This window comes from Nestor notabilis, unplaced genomic scaffold (genome assembly GCF_000696875.1).
Source record: "Nestor notabilis isolate BGI_N333 unplaced genomic scaffold, ASM69687v1 scaffold11406, whole genome shotgun sequence".
Classification (NCBI taxonomy): domain Eukaryota; kingdom Metazoa; phylum Chordata; class Aves; order Psittaciformes; family Psittacidae; genus Nestor; species Nestor notabilis.
Genome location: NW_009932414.1, coordinates 62,342 through 75,063, shown reverse-complemented (window position 1 = coordinate 75,063; position 12,722 = coordinate 62,342). Strand labels below are relative to the sequence as shown.

Below are 12,722 nucleotides of genomic sequence, written 5' to 3'. Positions count from 1 at the left end.
GCTGGCGAGGAGTAACTACGAATTTGACTCCAGTGCATCAGTGTGCGGTAACCATAGAGCAGCTGAAGGGGGTAAACCCCTGGGACTGTGAGGTTTTTCACTCAATGGTGGCTAAGCTGTTTTCACTGAGAGTGACTAGAGATGACACTGTTTTCCAGAAATTCACAAGTTACCCCAAAAGTTAGTTTATCCCTCTTTAAAAAATAATGTATCACCTTTATGATGCTTGTGTAATTCTGTGGAATGCTTAAGATAATGACTGTGAGCTCGATTTAGGGCTTAGAAGAGAATAATACTACATACCAGTGCACACAAGCTGATTTGGGACTCTCCATAAAAATAGCACTATTTATACACTTAGCTGCCTCTGTGATTTAATGGTAGAGCCACCCACCTCATATGCAAAACCATATAATTATGACTATGGCATCAATTCATTAATCAAAATGACAGAGGGTCTCATGATCAAACGAGAGAGGTTCTGGTACTTCTAATGACAGCAGTCCCTGTGATACTGCCATACTTGATCCATTTGTGATTGAACTGGAAACCAGCTATTTTCTATACTCAACGGAATTCTGATTTATTATGTGCTTGAAATTACTGTGGATTTCTATTAAAGACAAACACTTGGCAGTAAGGTACCATACTTACCTGTAATTTAGTTATGTAACAGTAGTATCCTCCATAGACCTCACATCCTTTGGGGTTTTTTGTTTTTCAGATATGCAACTTTCAGAGCCAACGTGGCATTTTTTAAGAGTTTGGCCTTCTTCCTGAGGCCCTAAGCAAACCTCAAGCCATGAAGGAGCAGGGAATTTATAGAGGCCTGCACAGACTCAATCAGCAGTTTCCTTTCCACTGACATCCACAGGAAGCCAGCATGTATGGAAAGATGGGGGCATGCAGACATCGACAATTACAGATAGGCCACTTTTCCCACATTTGGAAATGTACAGCTCAAGGCTACCTATTTAGTTAGTGTCTTTAATGCATGGGAAACCTCTAGTAGCTGGCAGATTTTTTCTTTGAGAACTTTATTCATTTATTCTGTTACTCGGCATATGCCATGGTAAAGGATAGCTGCAAGATGACAAAAAGGGCCAAAGTATACGACATTTTAGGTGAAGTTGTAATGTTCAAAGATGGTAAGAACATTTCTAGTTGGTAAGTGTATCACTTTAAAATATGCTTTGTGCCTCAGATATTTTAGGTATACTCATAGACACAGCTACTAAAATAAAGCTTTGAAGGATGACATACAAGCTCATATGGACTCATACATTCACTTAACTTACTTACATGTTCAGAAGATGATATGATCTCCTCTAAAAAGAATAAATTTATGTTCCATTGACTGCAGCATGTTAATTCATTTTACTTGTGCATTCGTAACCTGTTTAAAGAGACTTATTTCTGACTCAGTCTTTAGAAAGACACCCCCTGATATCAACTGGCTGAGGATTACTTACAGGGCAAAAACTACTGACTCAGAACCCATCTAGAAAAAGAAGCTCCAAATTTAGGAGATTGAGATAGAAAGAGGTGACATACCCTTCCTCAATTGTAACAGAATTCATGATGATGCAGTTTGTTATCTTAACTTTGTCTTTTATGGTACACATGCTGCCGATGATGGAGTGTTTAATGGATGTCTTCTCCCCCACTTGTGTGGATGACCCAATGATGCTGTCCGATCCAACCTAGGGAAGAAGAGAATGGAAATCAGCAAAAGTACCCAGAGCTGTCTGATATGTGTTCTCCGTACACCTCTTCCAAACAGTATGTCTCAAGTACTCACCAACAAAGCATATCCTGCTCTACCCTTATGCATTCTTGGCAGAGGAAAGATCTAGAAACGTGAGGCCCATCCCATAGTCAGACAATTGGACAGTCTTCCCAAGGTCCATTATCTTGGTAAAACTCCATTAGTTAGTCTGGCTCTGCAGGCCTCATGCCATAAAATAAGCATAGTGAAAACAGTCCTGATGGTACTTTGCTGGTTTCACTAAAGTTTGGCCAGCAAGACCTGTGAAAATGAGGCTTGAAGCTGCTATTCAAGCAAAATGCTCTAGCAAGAAGCAGAGCTAAAACACTGACCCCTTGTAAGTATGGTGTCCTTTGGGAGGAAAACTGCTCAACTGTTGTGAACTGCTATTAGGAAACAAGGGACTAGTGACTTGGGAACAAGATAGACTTTTACCATTTTCAAAGATCAAGACTCTGGGCTGTGTCACCTACACTGTAATTCCACACTTCAGAACTCAGCTTCACTTCCAACAGCAGAACTCAATTTTAGGAAGCAATTCTTAAAGCAAAGAGCATGTAGACTGTATTAAAAGAGCAGATATGGGAAAAGGGAACACTTACCATGCCTCTGTCAGTGATCTGTGCTGACCCATGAACCAGTGGCTCTTCCAGACCCAGGTTAAGCAATAGCTTGGGAACCTAGATGGAAAAACCCACATCACAAGTTAACATGACAGTTCTGTACCCTCGTCTTAAATAAACAGTTCAAAGATGGCTTTGGTTTCCATTGCACTAGTGCATCAACCATAAGTATTTTAACTTAAAGGAAAATGTAGGTTCCTGCATTTTAAATCTGCAGCCAGATATGTGTCATTTACCATCTTCCCCTTTTGTAAAGGAGACAGGTACACTTCCAGTACAGTGCACACTGCATGTCTCCTCTCAACTCAGCTTCCCACCTGTGGAGAAGCAGTAGATCAGCAGCAGCAAGCCCGCTGCCTCCAGTTGAACACAGTGATATCCTGTTCATTACTACAGTGTCCAGCATCTGCCATTTCAAATGCAGATCAACGTGGTTTACACTGTTCAGTAACGCATGAGAGGGAAGCAAGTGGAATTAAATACAAATCAGTAAACAGGCACAGAAAGATGACTGTGTTCAGCCCTCTCAGTAAGGCAGTAAGCTGAAGTAGAGGCAACAAATAGTATTTCAGATGTTTAACCAGAAACTGAAGTTGATCAAGTGGCTATTCCAGATGGTAGAAAGTTGCAAAAAAAAAGGCTCTTGACAGAGAGAAGGCAGGTGTTAGATAAGCAGACAAAGCACGATGGTAATAGAGAGAGACACAGCCCATGAGGTAGCCAAGAACAAATCCACGGAGAGCAATTCTGAACTGGCTCCTGAAAAGAAAGAGGAGCCAGTATTGTAGGAGGATGGGATATCACTCCATCATTCCTCCTTTTCTGGGTGAAAGAGCAGCCCGAGGCATTCTGCATCTCCTGGCGTCAGGCTGGGGCCAAGGTCACACACCACAGAAGAGGTGATGACAGCATGGGTGGGGATTTCAGGGGAGGTGGGAGTCTCACAGCAGTACACAGATACACTGCTGCTCAGCGTTACTTGCAGCAGTGATGCAATGTATGATGCACCCTGGTAGGATAGAGATGGCAGTCAAAGAAACACAGGAGATACAGAGCCAGCCAGGATGCACACACTAACTGTCCATCTGGGATGTCAACTGGAGTCTCAGCACAGTGATGGTGTAACTGGGTTTGCCTGAGGGGAGGAAGTAGCACTCATTAAGTCTCTCTTTTCTCTACCTAGGCACCTATTTTTACAAAACTCTTAGGAAAGTTTATCTTTGAGATCTCTATTGCTCTGAGATTTATTTGGCTGAGAGTTGCCAGCAATTTCCAAAGCTGCTATGAAGAAGCTGCCATATAGTAACGATTGTGTAAAACAACTTCCTTAGAAAGCTGGGATAACAAGAGCTGATGGCTAGGGAGTGAACTTCAAGAAGCAGATCCCACAGATCTGAAGCTGGGATCAGATCAGAAAAAAATATCTCAAGATCTCAAATGAGATGATATTTGCAGGAAATTGTTTGGATATTCATAATATGACCAGCCCATTTCTCTTCCAGCATGTGAGGATAGATAAACAGCACTGGTTTTCCTATACGAATTTTCACAGTTGATGCTTCATTCAGATGAGTGAGATGAGCTCAGATGAGCTCACACCTCTGAGCTATCATTTGAGGCTGCTTGTTGTCCCCAGAAGACATTTCTACATTCATAGCTCTTTACATCTTGAAAATGGTCCTTCCCACTAGATATGTGTTTTCTTTGTTCTTGAAAAACCAAGAATGGGTTAGATCCTTCAAGTCCAAAGTTGCAGGCACTACAGAAAACCACCAGCTTACCAGAACACCACAAATTAGGCCAATTTGCCTGGATGATGCTGGCTTGTTGAAGGGTTGTTGTCCTCACCTGACACACAGCTAGGCATCACAACAGATAGATTCGGAGAGGAACACACACCAAAGCATACCTACAGCATAGGCTGGAAAGGTTCCTACTACCCAGTGTTGCTCTGTGGGAAGGGAAAGAAATGAGGAAAAGGTCTCACCCTCCTCAGTGGAAAGACGGTGTAGTGAAATAAATAAAGGATTTTACTGGCCAGAGCAAAGCCCTTATTAGAATCAGTCAATGGATGTGCAGCCTGAGGGGTAACCCAAGAAAGCTACCAGCTCAAGCATTTTGCTCTGAAAAGGAAGGTTAGATAGGGGGCAGGAGTCAGAGGGAGTGCCTGGGTCAAGGGAAGGTTTAAGATGTGTTTGGATTTAATTCATCTTACAAAGAAACTATTTCCTGCTATTGAAGATAACTCCCTCCTGAACCCACCTGCCCACACACAGGCTGCAGGCATCCAGAAACCCAGCTGGAACTGAAATGCTGTGAGCAAAGTGTTTCCTCACCAGAAGGGCAATGGGTTAGGATGCCATTCCTTCCTGCGGCTACTGGACTGGACTGCTACTGCTCCCTCCATGAGTCTGTCCTCTTGGACAGCAAAGTTATAGGTCCTGGCTTTGCAGCAAGGGAATCAGAATCTGGTCTGTGAAGACCAAGATAAGAGCAAACAAGACACAAAAAACTCTTCCTTAGAGACTGTCAAAACAGGTAAAAAAAAGCAGGTAAAATTAAATGTGTAGCTTTTATGAGGATTAGCAAGAGAAACAAAATTCAGTGACACTGAAAAAAAAGGAACTCCTTTCTCACAACCCCTCATTAAGCTCTATTTTATGTTTTACCTTCACATAGTTTCCTTAGAAATTTTACCATCTTGGAAAAGCAAGAAATTCAAAGAAAATCCTTTGCAGCATTGAAGGCCCCAGTGTGATTTCAAAACACTAATTCTGTGTACCACCCAGGAGCAAACACATTTCCTGGACTGACCAAAACGTAGAATATTTAGGTTAAAAAGAAAAGAAAAAGAAAAGAAAAGAAAAAACTGAAAAAAAAACCCAACACAAAAAAACCCACATGGAGTCTGACTGGCTTAACTCAATAACTTTTTACTGAAGTGGCTGCTGCCAAATGTATACGCACACTTCCCCCAGCAAGCGGTGTTCTCCCTTAACCCTTTGGGCACACTCACTCCTGATATTCTGGGGGAAGGTTTTCCTTTCCGACAGCAGTGCTCCTCCTCTCTTCCTCATGTCCCTATCACTTTATTTCTGTGCTCCTCTACAGGCAACGAGGAGAAAGAGCTCCATGTGTAAACTCACTCTGCCATGCTGCAATTTGAATTTGCATAAATTCATCCATTCGTTTGATTAAAAAGGAATCAGCTCAATCTGAGAGCAAAGGCAAGGCAGTGACCACTTCCAGGATCCCCAGTACAACTTTATTGCTCTCCCAGCTCCACTTCCAGAAATCCTGAGTCCTTCCCTACTGCACTCCCTATTGATCTTTCAAAACTAGATGAAACTGTCCTCTAGCTGAAGCAACGAAGTCCACCACTAGCACAGTGAAGTGAGAACTTACATATTGCATAAGCCAGTGTAGTAAATAACCTGAAATAACCTCCCCCTCATATTAAAAGCTTTTAATCATCAGCTCATTAGCTAGTACAGGATTTCTGTAATTCTCCCCTGTGATCTTTTCTTTTATGAATTTTTGGTAGTGTCAAAGTGAAAGCTGCAGCAGGTCAACATTTCACCTCTGTGTTTACCTGGAGTGCCCCTGTAGTGAAACCTCTTCATAAAATAATTCTTTCAGAATGGAAAGCGTTAGGCAATTCAGAATGAAAGGCAATTTGAATGTATGGGCAGTTTAAGTCTTCCTGCAAATCATTAGTAACCTTTGTCATTATCACCAAGATAAATATCCATTAGGAAGAGTCCAGTCAGAACTGATCTTGCCTTTAGCACATGGAGGACATTGACTAGATGAGCTATCAAAGCTACTTCCAGCCTTATTTTCCACAGTTCTTGGCTCTTTGGCTGCAGGTCTTGCCACCCTCAAAACCCAGAAGAGTGTGTGGGGTGGGGGTTTTCTTAGCGATATCAAAGCTATGGAGTAAATTAGTGACAGAATTGTTTCCTGGCTTCATGTCCCTATCCAGAAACCAGTAGGGTGATGTGCCTAGATAACATGGCCCTGGTTCAATTCCCACACATTCCTCAGCTGTGCATTCCTGGAGGCTGACATGTCCCATAAACTACTGCTGTATTCCCACATGGCAGTTCTGTATTTTTCTCACCTGTCGGTTAGCTTCAATATACAAGCCAAGAGTATTCACTCGGTAGCACAGTCCCTCTTTCATTATATGGACGTAGCAGCGCACTTTTCCTTCATGGAGAGTTTCATTCATATCTCCTCTATGATCATTCCAACAAGAGTTATCTGCAGCAGGTTTCAGCAAGCTATTATCTTCTTTTATGAAACTATAAATGTCTGGAGAACACACACATGCATAAAGTTAGACAGGATTTAATGAAATGCTTTCTGAAGAGGAATACCATTAAAATACTGTTGGTGAAGGGAAATCTTTGCCTCACATCATCTGAATGGCTAGATACTTAGCAATCATTAACAGATTTTATCACATGTAGAGTGAGTAAGTGCTTATTTTTATTCTGCAGGTGCGAACCAAGGCATTAGGACAGATGCAATGTTTTGCCCAAGGTCACACAAGGAGACAGTAGAAATGCTAAAAATAAATTCCAAGATCTGAGATCCTGCCCAGTTCCCAGTGCAGGGTAGTTAAGGCTTAGTCTGTTGTCCCACACAATTCAGGAACTCTGTCCTCCTAAAATCACATTTTCAAAAGTGCATTTACCTATACTATATTCTAGAAGAAAAAATACAGAGCAGCTAGTGGATTTGGTTTCACTTTACACCAAAATAATGCAGGACAAAAATATTTATATAACGCACAATATTGTTTGAAAAAGGAATCTTTGCTATCATGAAGTATAACAGAAAAACCCCAAATCCCTAAACTAATGTTTCAGGCTAATTGAGTACTCTATCCAGTAATTCAGCTGTAGCATATAGGTTTTAAAACCATGCAATCTTTGATACTTGTACTGACCTAGGGATGCTTGTTCTTTTTTCTTTTGGTCCTCTTCTCTGTTGTCTAGTCCTTGCTGCAATGATGTAGGAGAAGAGAACTGTTTCCTAACCAGATGTGGAATCAGTTCACTCCGGAGAGATGTGACTGATCTGGGGAAGGAGATGCACACATGAAGGCCAAAAATACCAAAACTTACATGTCTTCATTTTGTTTGCTTAACATTATCAGACATTTTGCACATTCTTCATGAGAACAAATCAGAATTCCAGGTACTCCAAGACATCTGGCACTAAGACAGTGTCCATTAGTCACATGCTTCCTTAATGCATTAAAATATAAAGGATGATTCAAAATAAGGAAGAAGCTTCATCTTCAGAACTAATTTCCCTGTATTTTAACAGAGATGTCTATAAATTAATATGGCATCACCCTGCAATTCATGCTTGTGTGCAGATGGAATGCAGAAAGTGCCAACATCATGACAACTGAAATCCACTTTATGTGGCTTCAAAAAATGGCATCAGTTGACAGGAAAAGAGAATAAAGTGCTAAAACCAAGGCAGCTCATTTTCTTTGTGATAAAAATATGGAAATGCTCAAGGATATATGAAATACCAGATCCTTAAATGGAAATATTTATGACACAAGCACTAATGATGTCATCCTGCTCACATGAAACATCAAGAACATTTTAAACCAAGAGAAATCAGCACATTTTAACAAGTTCAGGTCCCAAGAGTTTCACACTCTTTAGATACCCCGATCCAAAATACATCAGTGAACAGAAAGCTTCCAAAGGCTTCAGCTGGCAATACACCCATCCTCCCTGTGCACAGATACTTTTATTACATTCATTTTGACATCCCATACTAGGAGGCAGAGAAATCTCCAGGGGTTTGTGATAAAGAAGGGACTTGAACCCAAGCCACCAATGCCTTAAACAAGGACCCTGATGACTAGATTATATTTCCTCTTGCATTGCTTTATATATTACAATGAATCAAGAAAAACCTCTCCCAATAGACAAATATCAATGTAGAAGGTCTACTGTACAATGGGATTATAACCCTGGTAATTTAATTTTGATTATTAGAGGGTAATTTTACTTTTCAATTCAATAAAGTATTTGGAAAAAGACCACAAATCGATAGTTTTTACAGTAGGAGTGTATGAGATGTAGTCTTAAAAGAGCTTTATTGTTGTTGTTTCATTATTTTAACAATCTGCATTTAGTTACTGAGTTGTGGATTATTTAAAGTAGTGCTTGGGAAAATCATGAGGAAAATGAACTCAAACTTGGCATGTATAAGAGGAAGTGCTAAACTTCAGAGGAAGGACTGAGAGAACTAACACAGAGAGCTTGGCTAGGGGAACTCCACAAATGATAACCCACAAAAAGAGGAATTACTTAGAACAGAAGACAGCAAAACTAGGAACTAACTGTAGGTTAAATTAAAGAAGGGAAGTACTAGAATGAGTATCCTGAAAGTGATTTTGTTTGGCAAAGTCTATAGCAAAAGGGGATCTTAAACAGTTCAAACTTCAAGAAAGAAGCAACTCATAACTGCCCATCTCCCTGTTCAGGTCAATGATAGTGAAGCAGATCTAAGGACCAAAACAGTCTTTCCTACCTCTAACTTTGATGGAAAGATTCAGATTGAACAGTGATTGCCAGTTCAGCCCCATGACCAAAGAGAGTGTTTTCCTTTTTCTTGACAAACACTTCCTTCAGTCCTGAAGTGTAGGTTGTGCCACATCCACCCTCCTTCAGTGGGATGATCTAACCCATCCCAGATCTGAAATTCCGCTTTCATGTTTCATTACAGACAAGGAAAAGCTCCAGTCCTCAGTCTCTCCTCCTTCTTGAAAATCAGATTATAATCACCTTCAGATAGCTGTATTACAGGAACTAATGAAGCAAAACACTTCATTCTTTAATCACCAAATTTCTCCCTGCTAACCACTTACAGGCGCGTTCTGCCACAGCCACCCTGGCCCTGCACTCCGGCACACGTGTGGCTCTGCAGATGGGCAGTTTACTAGCTTACAATGTTTGCCTGCAGCTGTGCCATTCAGCAGTGATTTCCTGCTTGGGTTTTATACTCCATCCAAAACCGACAATCCTGTGTTTCCCTCAGAGGCTGGCCATGGCATTTATAAGATATATTACCTATAAAATATCCAAGTATTTGGCAGTCTTAAATAGTCTGATGCAGAGGACAACACAACACAGTAGGAAATGAAAGCAGCAGAAAGGGGAAAAGACAAAGTTTTGCCTGGTTTTTGATGGTTTAATCTTTCTTGGCCAAACTCCTGAAGCTTTCCTGCAATTCTCTGAAGCGCTAGCCACATTCCTACAGCAAAGGTGGAGTAAATCTCTGGGTCATCCATGAGTTGTGGCTCAGAAACACATCCTTCTTACTGGAAAAGGAAAACCAGGAAGGTTTGCCTTTGCTTGCTGTTTAAGCAATTTATATGCAACATCAGAGGAATTTGCCTTTGGAAAGTATTAAAAAAGAAAAAATGTGGTTAGGCACTTGGTGACAAAAATTTGGGAATTTCTGGTGACAGATCTTGCAAACGTGGATATACGAAGTGAGAGCGTGAGAATATAATCTGACTGTCAACAGCGGGGGAAACCAAACATCTGGCTGGGACTAGGGACGGAATTTAAATCAAAGGAGCCATAGGACTGAAGACCCTTCATCAAGAGAGAAAAAAAATCAGCAGGAGTTTGGAAGAACCAACTGGCCTGTAACCTAGATTCAGGAGAAAACAAACCAGAAAGGTTTCTAGTTTAGTGTGTTAAAAATTCTTACAATCAAATCCTCAACTACATGTGCCTACATTAAGAAGAAATAAATGTAAGATTGTATATGCTGAAGAAAGCCTTTTTTTATTCTCTTCAGGTTTTAAAACTTGGCATCCCCCTGGTTTCTAAGCTTGTTATTTTCTTTAGCACTACGAAGTAAGAATGAAATACCCACTGAGACCAACATAAGGAAAAATCTACTGTACTCAGGAGAAAGAAGGTGGAGGGGTAGCTGGAAGGAGGGGAGGACACACAGAATTTTGGCAGAAATCCAACTCTAAGCCAACTCAGAGTAACCATACTTTGGTACCTCACAGCAAAATCCAGACAGTGGAGAGGATAAAAATCCTGCTTTTGAGAAACATTTACCAAAACAAACATGCTTTCATGAATTCTAGCCCAAGTGATGAGCCTTTTTCATGATCTTTCATTGCCTAAGATTTGATTTTTGAAGTTATACGTCTCTTTACACCTTGACAGCAAGCAGTAGGTTTTCAATTAAACCACGAAGGATTGAGAGTTATGCTTATGTTATGTCATTACACTGCTGTTTGAAAAGAGAAATTTGGGGACTAATCCCTGAAGTACCTTGTGTGGCATCAGTACTGTGAGAACAACAGATCACAGCAATCTTGAAAGGGGTTGATACTGATCATGTTTTAAGCATGTAAAAAGAAGAAACGTCTCTGGGACGAAATCTGCCATCCACACAGAAGGTCACAACAAAATGGGATGTTGGAAAAGGAAGTGCATACATGGGGAGAATGGGGCAGTTGAAATTCATGGTGCATGTGCAAGGAACAGCTGGGAATGCAAGAGAAGATGAAATTCTTAAAAGCGAAAGAATTCTCTGGAAAAGTTTATATTAGATGTACCTAGGAGCTCAGGGCACACACCAGTCATCTGCAGTCAGCTCTGCAGACTCAGACCTCAGCATTGCAAACCTAAGATACTCAAGGTTCATTTTATTTAAGATCTAAAATGTTACGGTACAAAAATGGATACTTGGTCAGACAACTGTAATTTTACCAAGTACTGTCATTACCAGAGAGACATAAGTATCATACCTTTAGAGTCCCTTTATCCCTCGTCCTTGTGCACTACAATGTCTTCCCAGTGTTCCTGGGATTTTTGTGAGGCAGCGATAAGGTTCATGCTATACGAAAAACTTAATTGTGAAGAACATGAGGTAAAAAGACCCCAGATCCTTACGTTTCATATTTAAACACAGCTACACAGAAGTTTTTGAGTAGTTTTAACCACAAATAAAATTAGAACAGTCTGTGATATGGCGGAATTAACTTTGTATCTTTGTATATTGTATTACATTACATACATTATGGCCCACAGAGGGCCAACTTTTACTTGTTGCTGAAATGCAACTGCCTTTGGGATGAAGAGAAGCTTATTGAAACTTCAGCAAGAAATGAAGAACAATGGAGCCAGTTGAAACACAAGAATAGTTTTGAGGAAAAGACTAAATGTTGACCACTTAAATTTAAAAAAACTATGTATTTCGCAATTATGATCCAAGGGGCTGTGAATTCTGCTCTTCGACATAAGTATTGCTGGAGCCTGTCTTTCATATGTCACAGAAAATAATGGTTCTGACCAACGCTGGTAAAGAAAAAATCTCATCGAATATTTTATTATAATAGTCTATTTAAGTCTAAGTTTAGGCAATCTTGCAAAAGTCTAGGTACCAGGAGGTGCTGTTTGGCTTGACCTTTAGGAATGCGAGCATCCACAGCTTTTATTCCCTGCAGCTAGTTCTCACCAGCTTCAGACACCCTGAACACAACTGTCAGTTCCATTTACCGGCTGTCTTTCATTTTCCATGTTTAATGTTAAACACCATAAAACGGTATTAATGAGTATTAGCATTTTAATATCCTCCCTGTTTTATTAATCTGTGATGAAGCATGAAATCTACCACTGCTGTCAGCACCCACCTGTGAAATCTGCTGTTACTCTCCATGGGCTAGTTGCAGGGGGTCTCCCTTGCTATCATCATTAGCACAATCAGCTACATCTACAGGTGCAGATAGTGTTTGTGATTTCCCCACTACAAACAAGCTGATTATTAGGCCTTTTATAACCTACTTTTACCTTTTTTTTTTTTTACCCCTAACAGGCTAATGTTAGCTCTTGTACAACTATGCAAGTATACAGTGGGTTGGGTTCTGATCTTAGCTCCATGGCCTTCAACAGAGATTCTTCAGATCACATCAAAAGGAAAACATGAGGCTGTATTTCAGACTGGTGCACATAATTAATGTTAGAAATGTATACATAAATACAACTAAACAAATCCTAAGGCACTTACAGTTTTGGCCAAAAAGAAGTTGCATGTTTATGCAGAACAATAAAGATGTAAGAAAAAGGGGGAGAGAAGAAAAAAAAAAAAAAAAAAAAAGAAAAAGGAGGGTGTGTTGGAAGAAAGAGAAAAGTTAATTCTGAACCCTGTAGGTACATAGTTCATGGTTCTCATCGCTTAAAGGATAAAGCCAAATAACATTTAAAAATTCCATGTAAGCTGGGAGCTCTCTTGTTGAATCTCAACGTTATTTTCTCCTGATC

General features: G+C 40.4%; 1 protein-coding gene across 1 annotated transcript in view; it reads right to left on the bottom strand.

Moving 5' to 3' along the window:
• The window catches only part of EIF2B3 (eukaryotic translation initiation factor 2B, subunit 3 gamma, 58kDa), a gene marked incomplete at its 5' end in the record, with an annotated part of 83,526 nt that overhangs the window by 11,010 nt on the left and 59,794 nt on the right, over window positions 1-12,722 (bottom strand). Inside the window, 4 exons of the mRNA XM_010016383.1 lie at window positions 1,555-1,703; window positions 2,371-2,448; window positions 6,515-6,708; window positions 7,349-7,479. Of these exons, the coding sequence (XP_010014685.1) occupies window positions 1,555-1,703; window positions 2,371-2,448; window positions 6,515-6,708; window positions 7,349-7,479 (552 nt within the window). The remainder of the gene's footprint in view (window positions 1-1,554; window positions 1,704-2,370; window positions 2,449-6,514; window positions 6,709-7,348; window positions 7,480-12,722) is intronic.